At 37.0% G+C, this 21,438-nt stretch overlaps 1 protein-coding gene, 1 long non-coding RNA gene and 1 other non-coding gene across 8 annotated transcripts in view; 1 reads left to right on the top strand and 2 right to left on the bottom strand.

Moving 5' to 3' along the window:
* The window catches only part of LOC128078127 (uncharacterized), a 24,315-nt gene extending 16,933 nt beyond the window's left edge, over window positions 1–7,382 (top strand). The window contains exon 5 of the long non-coding RNA XR_008205301.1: window positions 7,179–7,382. This is a non-coding gene — a long non-coding RNA (uncharacterized LOC128078127). The remainder of the gene's footprint in view (window positions 1–7,178) is intronic.
* The window catches only part of CCAR1 (cell division cycle and apoptosis regulator 1), a 26,985-nt gene continuing 9,549 nt past the window's right edge, over window positions 4,003–21,438 (bottom strand). For 4 of the 6 annotated variants that reach the window (XM_052677992.1, XM_052677990.1, XM_052677991.1 and 1 more), the window contains 19 exons: window positions 21,179–21,371; window positions 19,859–19,991; window positions 19,339–19,500; window positions 18,707–18,932; window positions 17,573–17,686; window positions 16,560–16,726; window positions 15,630–15,840; window positions 14,740–14,823; window positions 13,917–14,102; window positions 12,122–12,313; window positions 11,370–11,603; window positions 10,891–11,002; window positions 10,626–10,667; window positions 8,743–8,825; window positions 7,656–7,802; window positions 7,377–7,497; window positions 6,621–6,806; window positions 6,067–6,272; window positions 4,003–4,930 (listed from right to left, as the gene is read on the bottom strand). In XM_052677992.1, coding sequence (XP_052533952.1) covers window positions 4,871–4,930; window positions 6,067–6,272; window positions 6,621–6,806; window positions 7,377–7,497; window positions 7,656–7,802; window positions 8,743–8,825; window positions 10,626–10,667; window positions 10,891–11,002; window positions 11,370–11,603; window positions 12,122–12,313; window positions 13,917–14,102; window positions 14,740–14,823; window positions 15,630–15,840; window positions 16,560–16,726; window positions 17,573–17,686; window positions 18,707–18,932; window positions 19,339–19,500; window positions 19,859–19,991; window positions 21,179–21,371 — 2,859 coding nt within the window. In that variant the 3' untranslated portion in view covers window positions 4,003–4,870. The remainder of the gene's footprint in view (window positions 4,931–6,066; window positions 6,273–6,620; window positions 6,807–7,376; window positions 7,498–7,655; window positions 7,803–8,742; window positions 8,826–10,625; window positions 10,668–10,890; window positions 11,003–11,369; window positions 11,604–12,121; window positions 12,314–13,916; window positions 14,103–14,739; window positions 14,824–15,629; window positions 15,841–16,559; window positions 16,727–17,572; window positions 17,687–18,706; window positions 18,933–19,338; window positions 19,501–19,858; window positions 19,992–21,178; window positions 21,372–21,438) is intronic. The other 2 variants (XM_052677994.1, XM_052677993.1) reach the window with 2 other exon arrangements.
* Window positions 16,878–16,941, bottom strand: LOC128078235 (small nucleolar RNA SNORD98). Its single transcript, XR_008205384.1, has one exon. It is a non-coding gene; the product is annotated as a small nucleolar RNA SNORD98 (small nucleolar RNA).

A 21,438-nucleotide genomic window follows, 5' to 3' on the forward strand; every position in this document is an offset into this window, starting at 1 on the left:
TGCAACCAACGTCCTCTCCTTGGTTTAAGGACAGATTTCCTCCTTGACCCCCACCTCCAACAAAAACCAAGGGGTCATTGGCTTGATTTCCTCACTAAGGTTTTCAGCTGTTTAGTGATACAATACAAGCAAGGCTCTCTTGTATCAGAGAAGATAATTACAAGTTTATCTCTGTGGGAAGATACTTTAAGGATATGCTCAAATTGTTTGTTTCTTGTCATTTTGTAACATACAACATGAATGATCCAATTGCTACTTTATGTTTAAGGTAATATACTCATTAAAAGTACTTCAACTTGCTTGAGTAGCACTTGGATAAAACAAGGCATGGGGAGACCATCTGAAGATCTCTAAATCTTAAACTCTTAAGCTGAAAGCTAACACCCCATCTCCCCATCAGCACATACATTTTACTGGCACACAGTGGCAACCAGCTAATTCTGCTTTGATGCTGCTGTGTGTGCACAGGTCTGTTTTTCAGTATGTTGTGTTGGTCTGAGAGTCTTTTTGAGACCAGTACCATTACCTCCAACGGCTCATTGCTATTACATGTGCGATTTCTGTTCTTAATTTTCAAATCTGTTGGCTCCTACCCAGCCTCGCTAAGAAGGGACCAGAAATGAAGGGCAATGTTCACCATCTGCTTCTGCCCTTGCAGGAATGTAACCAGATGACCCTCTGTCAAGAAGACCAAAAAACAGTAAATCAGGGAAGAAAACCGATATACAAACTTTTGTATAACATTAAAAAAATAAAATGCAAGCAACTAACAAAATGAACTACTACTCTAAAAATATTTGCTGAAACACAGAGGTGGGAAAGGGGGGGGGAGTGGAAGGGGGAGTTCAGGCTGGCATTCACTCTGTTCCTCCTTTTCACTCTCTCCTTCTCCCTAGACACGTTCATGACAAAATACGCACAATGCAGTCAGCAGGATCCTTTCACTTGTGCCCTGCACTAGACTAAGGAAAAATTATCTGGGAATCTGATATAGATAGTATTTCTAAGTAGGACATCATTAAAGTATTTAAACAATAGGACAAAATAAAGCTGACACGTCTGTGAGTAGTGGGAGTGTAATTGGTACAGCACTGCAAGGACTAGAGGAAAAACTCTACCAATCTAACTTCATACCCAGCACACACACACACACAAAAAAACAGCAATAAACAAATGGACAGTATCATAATGCCCTGATAATGAATAATAATAGCTTAAAAAAATACTGTGCTCATTATTAACATTACTAGTAATACTATAGTGAAAAATACTTTACTGTAATTGCTTTGCAGTGCAATACATCCAGTGAGTCAGAGCAGACAGAAACATAGATTCGTTGGGAAAACACTGGCAGTTCCAATAGCCAAATAAAGGTATTTATTATTTATGCTATTTTTATTGTTATACCACATGGCAACATACAAATTCCAGTTGAATTTCTATTTGAACCATTTCTGTTTTCTTAAAGTGCACTGCCTGTGCCTACCTACGCTTTTCACAACCAGTGGCCATAAGACTCAGTTACTAAAAATTATATTTCTAAATATAAGCTGTACAAAACAAATGCACTCCAGATTTAAAAATCTGACCTGGGTACACAAAGATTACAGAAAAGACAAAACACATTTTGTGCACGTTCCTGATAAAGTTTTCAGAGAAAGTTTACTGTTACATAAATCCAAAGAGATACTCACACAGTATGGTACTCAGCAGAAAGATGGGCTGAAAGCCATTCTCTCTCCCAGAGCAGTTATTCCAGCATGAATATTGAAAAGATGTTATGTCCATGAACCAGGCTTTATAAAGCTACATTTTGAAATGACTCAATTGTAAGTGCTGGATCTGTGGAAACCTGCGGTCAGCAGCACAAGTCCAACTAACTTTGGCATTCACCCTTCGGGGCTCCACAGGCTGAGTAGGACACAGATTAAACAGAACTACAATTGGGAAGTGACTCTGGAAGTGCCCATGTGCTACAGCTACAATACATTATCTGTCCCTTATCTTCCCAGCAATCCCCAGCTCTCCAAAAAGCTTTGAGAAAAATTCAGGTATTAGTTTTTTTGCCACAGTTTCTGTGTTAACTCTGAATCAATGCAATTCTACCTTTATTACCAGGGCAAGCAAAGGAGCAGTATGAGAGTCCACTCCACTCTAGAACACTTTGCATGCAGCTGGATCACAGGAACTTTCTTCTCAGCTTTATTCACGGGCATCCATTGGCCTGAGAATCACTCTTTTAGGGTTCATGTCATCAATTTAATCATTTTAGAGAAATACAAAGGGGAAAAAAAAAAATATATCAATGAACTGACATCAGAACCTATTTAGCAATCTGGTGTAGCAGTGCTTTCTGTAGAGAACAAGGCACTCCTAGATCTGCTACTTCACAAAGCACTTCTGTGATGATTTCAAAACTACAAATAAATTGTATGTTTCAACAATATGAGAGCTAAGATTTGCCTCTTTGGCTCTTTGACCAGCCAGCAACTGTCACCCAGTGATACTCAGCAGTGCAAAGCCTGTGAGGGGTGAAGTGTGGACATTAAATGCAAAAACACTGTTCAAAATTGAAACAGATAAGATTGCCTCTCCAAATCCCACCAATGATACTCCATTAAATTTCTCTAAGAACTACTTACGTTCCTGGGAATGTTACCCAGAGGCTTTAGGTAACGACCAGCACAGGTGCTATGTATACACAGAACCTTATACCACTTGGTGAGGTTACTTTAACACGCTGTGAAGTTGTCTGTCCTTCCTTAGATTGTTCTTCAGGAGACCGGTCAAGCTCCGTGTAGGCTTTTTTCCCCTTTATTCTTTAACCTTTCATTTTCCTTCCAACATAAATGCAAACTGTACATAACACTGAAACACTGTTACATCGAGCAATATAGAACAAGATTACACTCATTCGAGTACTGTTTTTTAAATACTGTAGAAAATCTGTGTCACTAGCAATTATCTCACAAAATGATGCCTGTTTGAGGTGACAGCTGCTTTTATATCAGCCATGTAAGGAAGAAACAAAAAAACAGCAAGAGATTTCAACAGAAATTTCACAGTGCATCTGAAGTTCTTGTACTCTAAAAATCAATCTCTTGCACGTTCAGATGTTCTACTGAAAATTCATGAAAAAAAACTATTTCCAGCTTGATCCTTTCCTCAATATTTTAAATGGTGCTCAATGCTAATGATAGACACTGTCAGTCTGTACAAAGGACAAGGTGAAAAATGAGTACAAAAGAATTTGTTTTCATTATATTTGCATACCAGCTGATGCTTCTCATAAGATTAATTTACAACTATCTTCACTCTTAGATGTTATCTCAATTCATAAAACATGCATTTTCTGTGTACTTGTATGGAATAATTAGTGTTTTTATATCAACTCCCACTTTAGTTTAAACAGTTAATGTTTACTCAACTGAAATGAGGGAGGGGGAAGTTTATGCATGTTATCATAACAGAAAAGAGATTTCACTCGTCTGACTCCAGAAGAGCCAAGAAAGGTAAGTGACAAAAGCACCAGCTTTGATTTTTTGAACGTAAATTCAGGCATTTTAATGTGATTCTCAGAAAAGCCACTTGAGCTTACTCGAGCTTTTATATAAGAATTCATAAACATTATGGCACTTAGACTCTCCTAAACAGGTATTTAGCTACCTAGGCCACCCAGGCTTTAAAAAAAAAATATATATAAAATTAACCAATTCTGTAATAAAACACTCCTGCCCAACCTTGAAAATCCTGAAGTTTCCTGGAAGTGGAACCAAATTCCAATTGCTCATGTTTCATATCTCTTGAGTAGATTGCCTTCGACAAATGTCAAGTTACATTTTAAGTTTCGGTTTCTGATTACTTACAAACATCAGGGAAAGGCAATCTTACCCACTTGCATCAAAAACCGTGTCCTGCTCCTTAGGAATTATAACATGGCATAGATACTTATGTTTCCTTATTATTTTGCTGGACTAGAGCATTTGAAGTAATTACACATACTAGGAAAGAAGTCCAAATTTAATTAGAGTTGGCTTACAGTGGTAGCATTTTCTCCATGTAAGGCATTATTCTGACACTTACTGGCCTGGCATCCAACCATACATATTAATACACCACATTTGTTGTTAAAAAGGAGCATATATATTAATCCAAAGGTAAGAACAATTAAAGAAACACAAACGACAAACATTAAAACAGGCCTGTGTTTTCATATAAATCTCACAGCCCCACCAGTATTTTGGTAGGTTTCTATTGCTTTCTTAACTCATACTTAACTGAACTACTGTATATCATGAAGCTTGAATACAAGCAGCTTTTGGGAAGTTACATTTGCAAAGGGAAAAGAAAATGGTGACAAGTAAAAAAAAAAAAAAAAATCCAAGAAGCTCTTTAAAAAAAAACAAAAAACTTTACTGGCAAAATGAAGCAGCATGCTATTTTGTGATTGATATTTGAATTTAAAAAGACTAATTAGGCTGAAATAAAAATAAAAACCTAAAAATGGCATTCTATAAATAATGAAAATTTTGATTTCACTGGACTTTTATGAAAAACATTTGGTAATTAAATACTTGCTACTATGTATTACGGTGATGAACTTTATTAGGGCTAAAACTGTAACAAAGCTCATCCTAAAATATTTTGCAATGCAAAATTATTTTCACTCAAGGAGTGTCTCAAATTGAATGCTAAGAATTACAAGCAATCTCCAGAAGCAGACATCCACTTTCATAAAACTTTATACATCTTTTTGGAACTAAGATATTTATACTACTAAAATCAAACATGCATCACTTCCCATACATTCTGGTATCATGATTTTATATTACATTATGTAACACCATTCTTCTAAACAGCAGCAGTTTTATCATACACTTGCTCCATTTTCTTTGGATTTCTGATCTTTATCTTCGCTTTTCACAGTATCCTTTAAAAGAAAAAAAGGGAGAAGACAACCTGAGTTCTGGGAGTAACACTTGTCACATTAACTGTAAAGCAGTGCGAGACAGATACAGTTTGGTTTCAACTTAAGAAGAACTTGTAATTCTGTATATTACTAAGTTTACTTATAACCAATTCAAGTTTCTCATATCTTCCTGAAAAATGGAGGGAACAAATTAAATCTGACTGACCTACCTATAAAAAAAGCACACAGCCATCCCCAGAAGCTTTGCTTTATTTTTATTTTTTTCTTTCTAATGAATAAACAAAAACAGTTTTGATCAAACCCATTAAGTTATGGTAACATGTAGCTCTAACACGGAATACCTGATTTGGCCTGAAAGCATGAGGCCACTTAGCTCTGAAGTACTGGGCAGGATGACACCAAGGCTATTGAACTGTACCAACTGTACAGAATTACACAGCACCTTTAGTAGCCAGCTCTGGCAGAGCAATGGGTCTACTATGGGCACACAGTGAGGTGCAGCACTGTCTAACAATACTGATGGTAGTTTGCTGCAAGTTACAGCCATTTTAATAAGCTACAGTGCCTTATCTGATGCACTACTTGTATCCTACGAGGAGACAAACGTCAAACATTTGGCAAGTTTCTATACTGACAGAAGCAGTAGCTAGGCACCCTCACAGTACCAGTTTACCACTGAGCTGCCCTCATCAGCTACAGCTGTTCAGCCTTACTCATAGGGTCCCCACAGCATTTCCAGGGAATATGATGCAAGTAACTTTCCATATAGGATGGAGATGCTCTGGAGCATCAAAATACCTACATTCTGCCTTGAAAAATTACTCTTATCAAATAAAACAGCAGATTTGGATTATTGGAGAAAGACAAGATCAGATCACGAAAACATTATGATTGTTTGAAATTTATAAAATTTCTCATATTTAAGTCAGGAGAAATTTGTGTTCCCATTGCACTTGTTTTCTTTAAAAAAAAAAAATAAAATAATTATCTCTGAGCCTCTAATATACACTGAGACACCACTGCTCTGGATTCACGTGAATTTTCAATTTTATTTTAAAGGGTTTGTTTTGAAGGTTATATTTTCTTTTCAACCACATAATTTTAACCATCAAAAATGAAAGTAAAAAAATTCGAACCTGCTTAAGCACACTCTGCATTTCATCCATAACAGTAGCTAAGTTTTTGATTGTCTTATTCAGCTGACTCTCAAATTGCAAATTTTTCTCATCTGAGATCTTCAAGTTCTCTTGCAGCTGGCTAAGGTCCTTTTTGACTTCTTTGAGCTCCGCAGTCAGACTTTTGTTAGAATTCTCCAGCTGCAGTATGGTCTTTTCATCCTCATCTTAAAAAAAGAAAGTAGTCAGTTACTTCCAACGCCACATTTTGCACTCTAATATTCCATTTACAAGCCAACACCTAAATATTTTTTGAAAGAAACCTTGAAGACTGCATTGGATTACCATTTATCACATTGAATTCTAACTACACTTCAGAGCCTTATGGCAAAGCATGGCAACAAACTGTACTTCAGCTATTACTGGTGTGCAAGTACAAAGGACTTGGAACTCAGAAAATATGAGAGTTAATAATATACAAAGATCTAAGAAATCTAGATAACAAATTAGTTGATCTACTAAAAAAATTCATATCTTGCATTCATGTAAGTACCATCTTCAAAGCAATGTCACACCTGTTTTTTCTTCCAGCAGCTGAAGCTTTTGTTCTATCTCTGCCCGAACTCTTTCGCTCTTCTCCAGCTTCTGTAAAAGGCTCCCAACATCCACCATAGCTCCATTGTATACAATAAGGCCAACATTTTCTTCTACAGCTTTTGATTCTTGCTTTACTGTAGGTGATGGCAACAGCAATCTGTTTCCTAAATTAGATTAATAAATAATCCTTGGCATTTTTTGGTCACAGTTTCAGTGATCAACCTCCAACTTCCTACATCAGTTTAAAAGCACCGTTCCATACTAACTTCAAGAGTCACCGCCTTTAACATTACAGACAAGTTTTTATGATGTGGTCTCTTCCCACATGGAGAAAAAGAATAAAGTTTATTTCAAGCCATTCTTCTTTTCCTCCTTGCAGTAATCTGTCTTAAAAGCAAACAAAATAACCAGAAAACAACACACTCTGTTCTACTACCTACAGTACTGATCCCCCTGACTGCAGACCTACTGTGAACGAGTTACATGTTGTTAATCAACATCCCACTTCTAACTTCTATCCCTCCTTCCTGTTCCAGGACCCTGAGACTCATCCAGTAAACACAGTGAAGCCTGAGGGAAGCCAGAAATACAGAAATTTAGGAACTGCTGAACTGCCAAGATTTACTTTTCCAAGATCTGCAGATCTGAATTAGTTACCATAAGGAAGCAAGCAACTCACAACTCTCAAAACATTCACACAGGAACAATCAGTTTCAAAAATAAAAAAGCATTACCTAACATATCTTCTTGTAGTTCTTCTGATTCTTCTTGGTTTTCCTCATCTTTAGAAGTATCTGTTAGTCTTCTGTAAAAGCAGGACTCTCTAAGTACTACCTTATTAAGTAGCTTCTTGACCTAAAACACAGGAAAGAAGTATGGGATTAATACACAAATTAAGCTACTTAAACAAGAGTGTTTTAACTTGAAAAACTTAACTAAAGAAACTGCACTACTTTTCGAATTTTAACATACTGGGGTTTGAAATGAAAACAAGCTAGGAAAAGATGCAAAACCTGAGCACGAGACAGGTGTAGTCCAAGAGTGTACAGTATCTCCTCCATGTCCTTCTCCAGAAGATACCCACAGTGACTTTGGTCAAAATAAACAAAAGCCATCAGAAGATCCCTATTAACAGTTACCATCTGTGTCTTGTCTTTCTCCTGCAGAAAATTCATATTGGGATCATTAGGAAGTCAAAAATACCATGTTCACATCCTATACCAAAAAATAAGTGCACGTTTCAGATAACTGATGTTTACCCAGTTCATTATACTATGTTCCTTTCATTGTTTCCTAGAGAAGAGGGATTAATACAGCTAATATTTACCTACTGAACTTAAATACAATATAAGCAAGCTATTTAGGAAGACCATTCTTTTAATTATTTAGAAGACTTGCAGCACAATGAAAAGAAACACCTGGCAGCCAGCTACATTTGGTCCAGACTAATATGTCATGCATATGACATTCATTTTCAAAGTTTGAAAAAACAGTAAAAAAAAATCCTTATTTCCCCAGCCAAAGATTTCATTGAAGAGCCATTCCAAAACAAAGTCCCTGTAAGCACATAATGAATGAACATTCACAGCTCTCACAGGTAAAACAGTTCTACCATCTGTTCTTCCCCCTTTATTTCTGTTCTTTACCTCCTAATTTCCATTGGGGAAAATAAAAGGGTTGGACACTTTATTTTAGCATTTATAAGGAAAACTCAAGCATAACAAATCTAACCTATGCTATTCCTTAACCTTAAACTATGGAGGCAAGATTAAAAAAAAAAAAAAAGCCACTTTTTTTTTTTAATGTAAGAATGCAGCAACAGAAAACCACAAATAATCACCTGCCTCTCACATGTTCAGACAAATCAGTTCAAATTTATACAAGATTCTTTTCCCCAAGAACTTTTATCCAACAATCTTCAATACATAGATTAAAGCATCTTATAGGCACCTTACCCCAAGCTGTCACACCTCTTTACAAGTTCACTTTAGAAGTGATGAAGTAATCAAGAGTGTAAATAGAATGAAAACAAAGGTAAACTCTGATTATAACATCTTTATACAAGATTGATTACATGAAGTTAAGAAAGATGTTAATTACTTTATCTTTAGACGACCTCTCTTTACAATGCTTATTTCCCTCTCTTCTGTCCTCTCGTTTATTCATTTCTTCTTCTTCCCGGTCTATAAGACAGAAAGAAAATTCAACATTCCCACAGTAAATGATTCAATAAACATTATCTCAAAAATACATTTCATTAAGAAGTTCACATAAGCCCTCAAACATCTGAAAACATTATATTTCCCCCCCAAAATGAAAAACAAATGACATTTATTAGGGAGAACTCCTTGTGGCCTTCCAGTACTTGAAGGGAACTTACAAGCAGGATGGAGAACAACTTCTTACACGGTCTAAAAGTGACAGGACAAGGGTGAATGGCTTTAAACTAAAGGATGGCATTTATGTTAAATGTCAGGAAGAGATTCTTTGCTCAGAGGGTGATGAGGTGTTGGCACTGCTGCCTAGTGCTGTGGGTACATCACCTCTGGAGGTACACAGTGCCATGCATGGGGCCCTGGGCCAGCCCACAGCAGGAGTTGGGGCTCAATTATCTTTAAGGTGCCTTCCAACCCAAGGCATTCTATGACATGATTAAATCACTCCTTGTAGGTGTTGTCCTCATCTTAACTCTATTTTAACCTAAAACATTTGACTATTTTATCCTGTAGATTCTTACTTATCACACACACAGGATAGAAGAGCTGAAATAAATGCTAACCAGACCAAAATCAGTTGTGCCAACATCACTATCTGTTTAAGTGGTGTGCAGAAAATTACTTCTTCCTAAAGAGGTTTGCCAAAGTCTACATTCAGCTATGGTTATTCCTATTAGGTAAAAAAAAAAAAAAAAAAAAAAAAAAAAAGTAAATCAGTATTGTTTACTCTTCAGTATTTTAGATTACATCATAAAAACAGTAACAACTGTGTATTAAAAACATGTTTGTACTCATGACTGACTGAGGTATGACTGGTGTACTTGATCCTGAACTTGAGAGTCTCAACATTACGGACTGCACTGCTTGCTAGATATGAAGCACCAAATGCAGTGGCTCTGTTTATTTGTTTTTAAAAGGTAAGACAGCACAGTGAAACTAAATCTAAAAGAAAGAGGAATGTGACAGCTACAGGGACGTATCAGGGCGTGCAGCTCCGTACCTCGCAAGTTTTTTTTTGTCACAGAATCACATGGCAGATTTCTTTATGAAACTGCTCACCTTTCTTGTGAGGAAAACTTTGAAAAAACTACATATGCAAACATTTTTCTAATTTTGCCAATACGTTTCTAACAACTACAAGCTTTCTCCTGCACCTCCATGGGAAGTTGGATCAGGTCTCACCAACTCTCACTGAGAATGGCACAAGGGCAGATAATGGGAAGTTGCAGTGCTTGTACAGAAGATTCCAGGACATGTGCTCAGGGGTCAGACTACAAGCAATGAGGAGTCATTTTGGAAAAATAAGAGATATAAGAGATCCAGGTTGGTGCAATATTTTTTGCTAAAAAAATATAACTTATTTTTTGCTAAAAAAATATAACTGAAAACACTCGCTAGAAAACACTGAAACTGCATATGTAAGCAAGTTCAAACCTATGTCTGATGAAAACCCTGTTTTGGCACCTTCCTCCACCTGAAAAGTACAAACCAAAAAGCACACAGCATGCCTTACATCTTCCTGAATCTCTGAGGTGGGAAAGAGGGCTACCTGCTGCTCGTGCAGACAGAAACACTCCCCAGTCCTTTTTCCCACTTCTTCAGGCAAGCCTAACTCCACTCAAAAAGAAATCAACTCCTTGCAGGTTCATAAAACATGTCCCACACTACATTCCAGTCTAATAAAAACAGGATGACATTTTACAGCTGATGAATATGAAGTTATGCACTTCAAAGTGGCTTGGTTTTTCAGAGGTGCTGAATACTCACATCTCCTACTGACTTCAATGGGAGTTGCGAGTGGTCTGCATTCTGAAAAAAATAAAACCACTTCTATATGCACGCCTTACCACATACCACAGCTACAGATTTATTTCAGCTATGTTAATAAAATGCTAGCAGAAGGGCTCATGTTAAGCAGCACTGGTCAGAATTACTGAAATAGAATTAGTGCAATAATGCACTTCCAGATTTCCAGTTTCAGTGCATTTTCCATCTGGAAAGAAAATCCGGAAGCCAAAAAATTCCCAAATACCTTCGTCTTCATCTTCAGCTTCTTCCGCCTCCATTGGATCATATTCTTCTTGATTATTATCATCTTCAGTTTCTTCTTCATCTTTGGAATCATCTTTCCTTTTCTCTTCCTTCTGTAACAGAAGTTCCTAAAAATTAATCCCGTCAGAACTGAAAAACAGCAAAGTTTAAAACATCACCCTAGCACTCATTCTAAATTTGAGTATGCTTGTGTTTAGTCACTTAAAAGCACAGACACTCAAATCTAAGTGGTAAAGGTAAATGAGGGGAGAGAGGGAGAGATGTTTAAAATAATCCTCAGATAAATCTGTAAAACTTCAGAATGACTGAATGAAACTTATTTAAACAGATTAACGGGTCAGATCAATGAAGTAACACTATAAAAACTCAGTTTGAGAACGCAACAACAAAATGAAAATCAAGTAATGGTTTAATATGGAACCAGACAGGATAGTACTTCAAATATAAGCTAATATAGACCTTCTTTTCATCTTTATCTTCTTTTTTATCTTTATCATCTCCAGATTTTCTTCTCTTAGGTTTTGGTTCATCATTTTCTTCTTCTTTTTCTTCCTTTTTTTCTTTTCGTTCATCTTTTTTGCTTTTTTTGTCTTTTTTGTCCTCCCTCTCTGGGAGGGAAATCAGTGCTTTATAAATTCTGACACCAAAATCCCTCTGAAGCATTTCATTGAAGAGTTCTGCAAACAATGAAACCTGCACATAAAGAATGAGAATTGACAAAGTTTCAATGCGCATATTAAATATTTTTACACTTCTGATTAAAAAAGTAACGAGGTGCTATCTGAATTTTCACCATGTCAGAGTTTCATGCACTTGATACTTCTTACCATCTGTTGTGCACATGCAAACCTTAAAGAACTTTATATTTCTCTCCTGTATCACAGTAGTTTAGGACCTACACTAGCTGTACAAATTATAATCTCTGTTCCTTCCGGATATTACACCTGATTACACTGCTATTATAAATCTACTACCAAACACTGGATTGCTTTTTCTAGGTCTTGCACAACAAAATTAATTTTACATTAAGCTTTACTTTATCATACTACCATGAATTTAAGAAAACCACCATTACCACAGAATTAAGAAGAAAGAATAAATAACTATAAACACAGGTGCACTTGCTAGGCAGCATTTCTTTCCTTCAACACAACATCACAATGCATAGCTCAATAAAAAGTTGCTTTAATATACTAGCACAGCTGAATTACCTCAAAGGAATGTTCTTTATTATCCTCCAACCTATAGTCCAGAAGAACACTGAGTGACATTATACTACAGTCAAACTTCCCACTCTTTGCTGCCCAGTTAGGATGCACAATGATGGCTGGTTCATCAGGCAAGATGTACCGTCTCTCTCGTCGCTGACGTTCCATTTCTTCCTGACGTTTTCTTTCCTCTTCCTGAAGAGGCAAAGAATAACACAAAGCATATTCCCAAAGTTGCAGCTTCTATCTATGTTAGATTTTAGGGCTCACTGCTTTGAAGAAAGAGAAGGAAAGCCTAAGACTGCTAAATGTAAGGCAGATAACCGATAGATAACAGAAATGACACCAGTACCCACAGAACGTATTCCACATCCATTGCCAACACAAGCCTAAGAGTGAAGATTGGAAACTTGAGCAACACAAAGCAGGACATGCCATGTTGTTTAAACCTCAAAGCATGAGCATCTTCCAACTATTTTGTGGTGCTAGGTGCAGCATGTTCACTCAATACTGGAAGGAACAGAACTAATTCACTTCAAAAAATGGTAGGTAAATCAAAGGAGTCAGAGATCCGGAGGAGCGTTTCATTTATTCTGAGCAGCACAGGGAAATCTCACCGTATCTTATTTCTCACATAGGAAGACTAAAGTTTATTTGATAATTTCCCAAAGTTATCCAGCACTGCTTCAACAACTAGCAGAAAATTTTAAACTCAAATTTTGAGTATGGGAAACGGAGTTTACAGAGACACCCTTACTGCAAATTTAAATAAAGGTTAAAGGTAAAATACCAAACAGCTTATTGATTGCCAAGGCGAGTCTTACAAGTACATAAGTCATGGCAAAGCTTTTGCTCTCCTAAAGACAAACAATTAAATCTTCCTGCTCCTAATCACAGAAGGCAGATATCACAAGGGATCCCAAGACTGTTCAGCTCATCCAAACTGTAGAAGAAGGCAGCAGCTGAAAGAATTGGTAAGCACATAACATAGCCTCTGCTCCGTTGACAAGGAAAAGGTTTACACAGATGTCCAAAATTCCAAATTATCCCATACTAGTTAGCAGGTAAAAATACACAAAAATGCAGGTTTAAAAGCAAGTAATACAATGTTTTCCATGCATTTATGCCCTTTTGATGTGGCTGGACTTTGGCATTATTGCACAGATCTTGCTCACCCTCAAGAAATATAAAAACAAATTTAGCAGTACTGAAACTATCAGCTACAACACTGAGAAACTTCACTGCATGGGGTGTTTATCCAGAAGTGAAAAATGAAGCTTGAGGATACAGAAAAAACAACCAAAACAAGAGCCATGTGAAAGAAGTGGACTGTTTGAGATACTATAACCTTTTACAGACTGAAATAAACATTTCCACAGTAACTCCCTATAGCTTGAACATCAATAAATACAAATAGAACTAAGCAGCTACTTTCCAGATAGGTTTAAGAATTTAAGATCTCGTTAAATGCATTCACACGTTTGCAAATGAGCATTTTTGGGGAAGTTTGGAATTTTTACCTCTTATTTTTACTGTCTGACATTAATTCAGTCACCTTTAGGGCAGCTGCATATTTCTGCTGACTTTGCTGACACAAGAATTGAAGCTTGCCAAAATTTCAATCTAATTTAGCATCTCAAATTACAGCAAGAGTTCCCAGCACAGCCATCTGAGAACTATAAAATAAGGCATAGTCCTGTACTTTTTATACTTATATATTTAAACCAATTTATATCTATATTTTTATGTATTTATGTATATTTAATAAGACTTAAACCAAATATATCCAAAACCTAACCTCTTTGTCATCTTCAGATTTCCTATCCTCCTCCTCTTCCTCTTCTTTCTCAGACTTCTCTAGCTCCTTTTGCTCTTCTTTTTGCTCCTCTACTTTCAGTTGCTTTGTCAGTCGAGCTATCAACTGAGATTTCAGTCCTTTAGAGCTAAGAGTTCGACTTTCTAATTCTTTGCGAAGGTCATTTACCTGGTAAATAAAAGCTCTGTAAGTGGTATCAACCAGTGACATTGCAAAACACGTGATTAGCAGAAAAGGTGAAGTAAAAATCAACATCACTGAAAAGTCAAGTGTATTTTTTAAAATTCTCTACTGAGTAGCACCAGTTTGTACCGATACAAATTATTACGTTTATAATCATTTGCTCCTTAAAGACCCCTTTTTTAAGGGTTTCATAGAGGCAGGGAAAGATTTGGTAGTTTAAGGCTATTATCTCCTTTGTGGAAACTTTTTATTATGTCTCCTGACATACATTTGCATCTCATTATTGCCTTTTTAAACTAACACTGAACTATTTTAGGCTCCACATTTTAAATGTGAATAGAGATGACCAGATTAACGCAGAACTTTCATTTTCCAGTTAAACTGCAACATATGCACAAGCTTTAATTACACAAAGTTCAGAAGTCACAAAAGCTTCAATTACCCATAATCACCTACTCAAATAGTCTCACTCTTTACATTGTGATCCCATACATAATAGTTATGCAAGGAACAAAAAACACTACTAAATTCTTCTCCTTGGTTAAGGGAATGACAGCTGTATGTCAGATTGTGCTTTAAAAAAGAAAATGCATGATGGAATCAAGTTTAGAAGTGTAGTTACCTTCATCGTTTTTGGATCCAGTTTAGACCAGTGTGTAGGTGTGGAGATCTCTTTTGCTTCCCCATCATCCTTTTCCTCTTCATCCTGACAAATAAAATTTTAAATTTATCCTTCAGAAAGCTTGAAAGTATTTCAGTAATTTTTAAAATTCTGTTGCTGATCTGTGCAAGGTCACAACTGTTTCAGACAGTCTTCTCCTAAAGTTATTGTTTAGACAAGTTCACACACACATTCTACCACTTCATAAATGATCACAGTGCCACTCAGCCAATACAAGCCAGATCTGTGGAACACAAAAGGGTGATAAGCAACACCACAAAGAATATCGGGGTTACACAGACACTGCCGGTCTCCATTCACCGCACAGTGTGTGATCTTCCCCCAGGTTTTAAATCCCCCAAGTTACTCTTTGTTCAGTCAGACCTTCCCTCAATCCAAGATGCTGATCAGCCACGTGGCCTGAAATTCAGATGTTTCAGACTAGTGTCTGGTGAGTTTCAAATATCACAATTAGAACTGGCCACAGGAGAGAATTTAGGAATTTTAGAAAATGGCAAAATGTTTGAAGACAGCTATTCATGAACTGCATCTCACTCAACAACTGGTCCCAGATTCCAGCAACTACTTCTATGATAAAAATTGTTCTGCGCATCGTAAGCACAATTTAATTCCATTTGTGATATCGGCATACACAGTTAAAGTTAGTAAACTAGCTGAAATAAAAATAAAAACCACCATTCACTACACTGCTGAAAGCTGGTTTACCAGTCATTGTTACCAGTTATGTTCTTCCTATGTATGTGTGTTGTGTAGTATGTGATGTGCATTTTGTGCCTGTGTTCCTGTGCCTGTGAGAAGCAGAAATAGAAAAAGGGATTAGCGTTCAGTGCCTGTTCTCCATCAGCCTCCTTGCGTTCACCCTGAAGCTTCTCGACCAGCTGCTGCTTGTATCCTCGGGAGAGGGTTTCCCACTCTGAGCGGGTGGGAAGGCAATGCCAAACATCCGGGAAAAATAAAACCACTGTCTCCACATGAGCTGGAACTGTACGCCCCTTGTGCGTCTCCTCAGGGCGATGGTAGCGAATCTCTGCAAAACGGTACCTGTTGCAAGGGAAGAAGCATGTTGGAAAAAAAATTCTACAATACATTTTAAAGAGCCTAGATCACTTGTAGCACATCAAGTAAAGAAATTTTGCTGCAAGACCTTGAAGTTTGTCTAAAGAAAAAAATTATGGAAGCCATATTTTCTCTTTCGGCACGTTCGTAAAGATGCATCGCAATTGGAAAGGAAGACAGCTGCCAAAATCCTGTTTCATACTACTTATTTAGCATACACAGGTTTAACGTGCAAATAAGAGGCACTGAAGTACATGAAATTTAGCACACAACAGACATTTCTGTGATATTAATAAAGTTACGTTAACGCGGGACAAGTGAACTCATCAAGAGAAAATATGGCTATATAACCAACAGCTAAGTATTTACAAAAGAACAATGAAATGAAGTTCTCTTGGCGATCTTCTTCAGCTATGTACAAAATGAAAAATATTTTCAACACACATTCATTAAAAATTACAGCATAACAAGTCAGAATAAATTCAGAATCTTTAATGAGTCCTTAATACATTATTCAGCAAAGTAGGCACCAATCAAACTTATTACGGAAACAGAACACCCTTTGAGTAGTTTACCTGCACTACCAACAGCAGCTGGCAAGGAAAAAAGAAGTTTTCCCGTCTTCTTTTTTTTCCTTTAATTATTATTTTTTATTTGTTCGTAACAGAAAATACTTCTACTTTACTTTGCAGTACAGTACTTACCATTGTGTGCACACACTTAAGTCAATCCCTGTAAGAGCCTTGCAACAACGAATAGCCGTCTTTATCAGCACCGAAGGGTCCTTCTCTGGATCAGGTCCATCTAGTGATGGGGACCAGTGTCCTCCAATAGCCATAGCTTCATCTTTGCCTTTCATACCCACTAAAAACTAGACAGAAAGAGTCTTCTGAATGTTCCCCTACTAGGGATAAAAAGTCATCTTCCCAAAGCGTAAAGAACATTTCATAGCACACACACTGAAATCCATGAGCAAACTCTCAGATTATTTTGAAATCTGAAAATGAAAGTCAGTCAAGAAAGAGTTCAGTTATTTTTTTCCACAGACTATTTCAGAAATGGAATAGGTTTAACACATCATCACTCATTCTTGTTTGCAAGACTTTCCATCAAGTTTCCTTATCGGTAGAGGCTTGTTCCTCTGCAATTAAAACCTTCCTAACACAGAAAACAAACACATAGTAATTTAAATGGTGTCTTAATTCTGATGCACATATTTACAGATGTACCTGCTCAGAAGTGATAAAGCACCGCTACAAAAGATAAGATCACAAGAGCATTGTATCTACAAACTCAATATTCCCACTGGTTCTAGGATGGAGTTTAAATGAAAAACAACAAATATGTTGTCTTGAAATATTATAGCACCTACAGGTTGTTCAGTTTAACAATTGTTAAGTTTCACTACAATAGGTACTGAACTACTGCTTCATTTGTATTCTTGTCACAGCTGAGACCTTCAAAAGGTTTAAACACTCGTAAAAAAAGGCTAATGAAGTTAATAATGCAAATAGGTTTCTCCAAACACCTATGTTGAGCGAGTTGAAGAAAACACTAAGTATGAAAGGAACGAAGAGAAAACTCCATTAAATTGGAAAAAGAAGTAATATCCGAACTAGATCTTTTCAGAGTGGAAATGAAGTCAGTTAGCTGCTTACAAACTCTTCCCTTTTTGGCATAACCAACCTTCATTGCCAAGAGTATCTGGCATATTTACCTTTACAAGTCTAGCAGGATGCTGAAATCCATCACGAAGTTCTTGGGGATCTTCAGCCAGAGCACAGGACTTGTGATAGAGGTCCTCCATACTAGGGCTAGCCATCAACATCACCTGTTGTGTAAATCAGGTCAGTCTTGTGAAGGTCTCCCAATATAACTGGTAAACAATGACCAAAACTTCTGTACCCATACGCACCTATGCTTTCCTTAATATCACAAAATATCAGGATATAGTAAATAGAAATCACAGAACTTGAGCTTAAAATGTCCTCTCTCAGTCCCTCACTATTCCTTATGCGTGCCACGTGATCTTAAAAATACCAACTGAAAGCATATAAAGCAACATGCAGACTGCTGTTCTTCACACTTCTACTATAAGCCAAATAGCTTATATTAAGAAGTACTGGGTACATTCCTAGTTTAAGTAACAGACTTCTCCCATTTTGTTGCAATCCCAAGAGCTGGCTGACATTCATCTGTACCTTCTTAGCAATCCCACAGGCCCCGCCAAATCTAACAGGCTTTCTTAATAACCTAAATAGCTTAATATTATGAAACAGAAAGCTGTTTTCTCATTTAAAGATTGTATTTTAAAGCTCAACTTTCTGAAAGAGTTGCATAGGTAGAATGTAAAAAAAAAACAAAACAGTACACCTGATGTTTTAGTCAAGGCTTCCTTGTGGTTTTTTTTTTTTTTTTTTTTTTTTAAACAGTCAGTACACTAAGACTTTCTAAAATAGAGTTTTGTTTCTAAATCTAATTGATTCAGAAATTTCAGACTTATTTTAATTGAAGAGCTATCACAGGAAAGGGTGTTAGGAACTGTTTAGATAAAAATTGCCTAAGAGATGTATTCAAAGATCCTGCAGCTTTGTTTCCTGGGTGCAGAGAATACAAAAGTATCTCCATAAAAACAAGATTTAGGACAGCTCTAGTAGCAGAAAAACCAATTAATTTCCATCATAATTCTTCAAGTTCAATCTACCAGCTGTTCACTAAAAGGTTTTAAATACTGTATTTTGCTCAAATAAAAAGAAAACAGTTCAATTATATATTTTCTTACCCTACTGGCAAATAAATAAATAAATAAATAAATCTAAGGAGCAGCTGTAACACCAGCAACTGTACAAACCTTAGCACTGTAGAGATGATCAGCATCAGGTGGATCGAGGACAGCAGCATTTTTATCTATAGGGTCTACTTCTCTATGCATTACATAGAAGTTACAGTAGTTTCCCAGTTGAAATGGTCTAGACATTGGGAAAGCATCCACCCATGTAAACTGAGCATCGAAGAAATCACTTGGGATATACAAGTTCTGGTAACGCCTCCTCAACTCCATCATATCACAGCTGCGGCTGAAACACACAACAGTATTTGAAAGGTACAGCAATAAAAAGTGTAAGAAAAGCACATAATTATAAGAATAAATATACCTCTTAATTGGAGACACGTTAAAGAGTAATATATCTAATGAGTCAGGTACTAAAAAACAACTATTAAACATTCCTCTGATAAAGGTGTCTACAAACTAGGGAATACTCGTTAAACAGCAAGGTTATGAATCCATTTTGCACTAACACCAAAAGGTTAACAGAGAGCCCAGAACATTTCACTCACGATTCTCAGCCGTGAAGTATTGGATGCTATTTTGAAGTCAGGATCATAACGCCCGCTGAATACATTTGCGGACACTTCCCACAGTAATTTGTACCCACTATTAAAATGAGATCTTTAAGTGAAAATCTGGTGTTATAAACATACCAGTCCAATGAAAACTTAGAAAACTGAACCGTGTAACGAGGAACAACACGTCGCGGTCTTCGGGGCGACCTCTCCCTCTCTCGTCGAGGCGATCTCTCTCTGGAGCGTTTTCTCTGCGGGGATCTTTCCCGAGATCGACGCCTCTCCCGATCTCTCTCACGGCTTTAAAAGAAAATGCATACATTCTAGCAACATGCAAAGCACCTGTGTAACACAAAAAGCTTTCTACCACAAAGGAAGCTAGATTTCTCAGGGACGACTCACAAAAGGGAAAGGAGAATTTGCTGAAAAAAAAAAAACCAAACGATGAGGAATTTCTTTACAAAAGAGACTGATAAATCCAATTATTTTATTTCAAACAGGTAAGAACTCTTCACTGAGTTCCATTTAACTAATGTTATCAGTTATCTAGTGCTACAAACAGTTGTGCATATCACTGTCCCAGCCTAGCGAAAGCAGCTCAGCTTTCTTAGACTAGATTATAATCAGAGCAGGCTACAAAGATCTGTCACCAGCACACCTCCTGTCATCTTTTCGGTTTGGCATAGGATCTCCTCCTCTGTCATTCCTCCCGGAAAATCTGGATGGTGGGTCCAATCTTCGAGCCGGTTGAGGCTGTGAAACTAGACGGACAGGGGGCTGTAACAAACCACCTGGAACAAAAACGTACAGAATCAGTACCTAGCAGAGGACAACTGTGTAAGTCCCTAAAAACACTGCCACTTCACTGTTGTTTTCTTTGTGTACATGTATGTTTTCTAAAACATCTCTAGAGTCTATTGATTAACATCGTTCCCACCAAGAAACTCTATAGACCTTTGCTTTTCTTCACTGATACAAATTTAGCCTCTAGAATTTATTTCAGGAAGCAAAACTGCTTTAAAAGTACATTTTTAATACAGAAGTTAATATAAATCTAAGCACATAGTAGTTACCCTAGTAAATACCTAAACCTTCTCTTAGAAAAGTAACGCTTTTAAGACGGGTATATCACATACTCAAAAAAATAAAGAAAACCTACAACCTATTTATCATGTTTTTTACCTATGAATAGCAACTAGCTTATTGTAAAAATTACTCCTGTATCATCTGATTATCCTGGCATATCAATTCCCAAACATACAATTCTGCTGGCTCAAGACAATACACACTTAACTGATTATAAATAGAGCAAATAAACACTGATGAACAACCGGGACCAATTAGACTGTAATAAGCACTTATCCAAAACAGTTCTGCTTAGATGATGCCCTCTCCTTGCTTTTCTTGTGGGTAGGATGACAATGCCTTGATTGTCTTATCATCAATTCTATTACTGATTTGTCAGTCACCCAGAGATCAAATGAAAACAGACTTTGTTTCAGATCTGCCATATTCAGTAATTTTTATTTTCATAAGTGTCAATTTGGCTGACTGAAATGAATAAAACACTAATATAGAAATAACAGTTTTAGGAACATCATTATGCAAAACCTGACTTTGCTGAACATTCCGAATAGTGCTGAAGAACTACAGCACTACCACAATTTTCAACTCTCCCCGTTGTCTGCTAAAGTATCAGAACAAAAAACTACACCAGATAATGACATCTTAGTAGGAATGACAAGAGTCTGTAGGAATGTCACTAACCAGGTGACTCTTGAGCTAGTAGTGAAGGCAATGTGCCATGCATAGAGTTGCAAAAAGATGCACATTCTAACTGAAAAATTATGAACCTGTCCTTCTGTGGAATTCTTTCCACATTACTTCAACTGTTATTTCAGACTTTGCACTGACAAAAAAAAAAAATCACACTAAGCACAGTAAGAACTAGAACAAGCTTTGCATGCTGAAGGAGCACCTTTTTGCTGTGGCTGCTGCAGCAATGGCTGAGGCTGTGTCTGAAGCAGAGGTGTGATTGAAGCTGCCGATATCTGCGCCTGCAGCAAGGATTGAGGCTGAGGCTGTGCCTGAACACCGAACGCCGTCTGCTGCGCAATGGGCTGAAGAACTGCAGGAGGTGTCTTGAGTAATGGTTGAGCCTGTGTCTGGTTCTAATAGCAGAAAAGAAAATGAGTTGTGAAGGTGCTTAAACCAGAAGAGGTCAGTAAAAGATACACT

Source organism: Tympanuchus pallidicinctus, unplaced genomic scaffold (genome assembly GCF_026119805.1).
Source record: "Tympanuchus pallidicinctus isolate F22 unplaced genomic scaffold, pur_lepc_1.0 scaffold16, whole genome shotgun sequence".
In the NCBI taxonomy this organism is placed as follows: domain Eukaryota; kingdom Metazoa; phylum Chordata; class Aves; order Galliformes; family Phasianidae; genus Tympanuchus; species Tympanuchus pallidicinctus.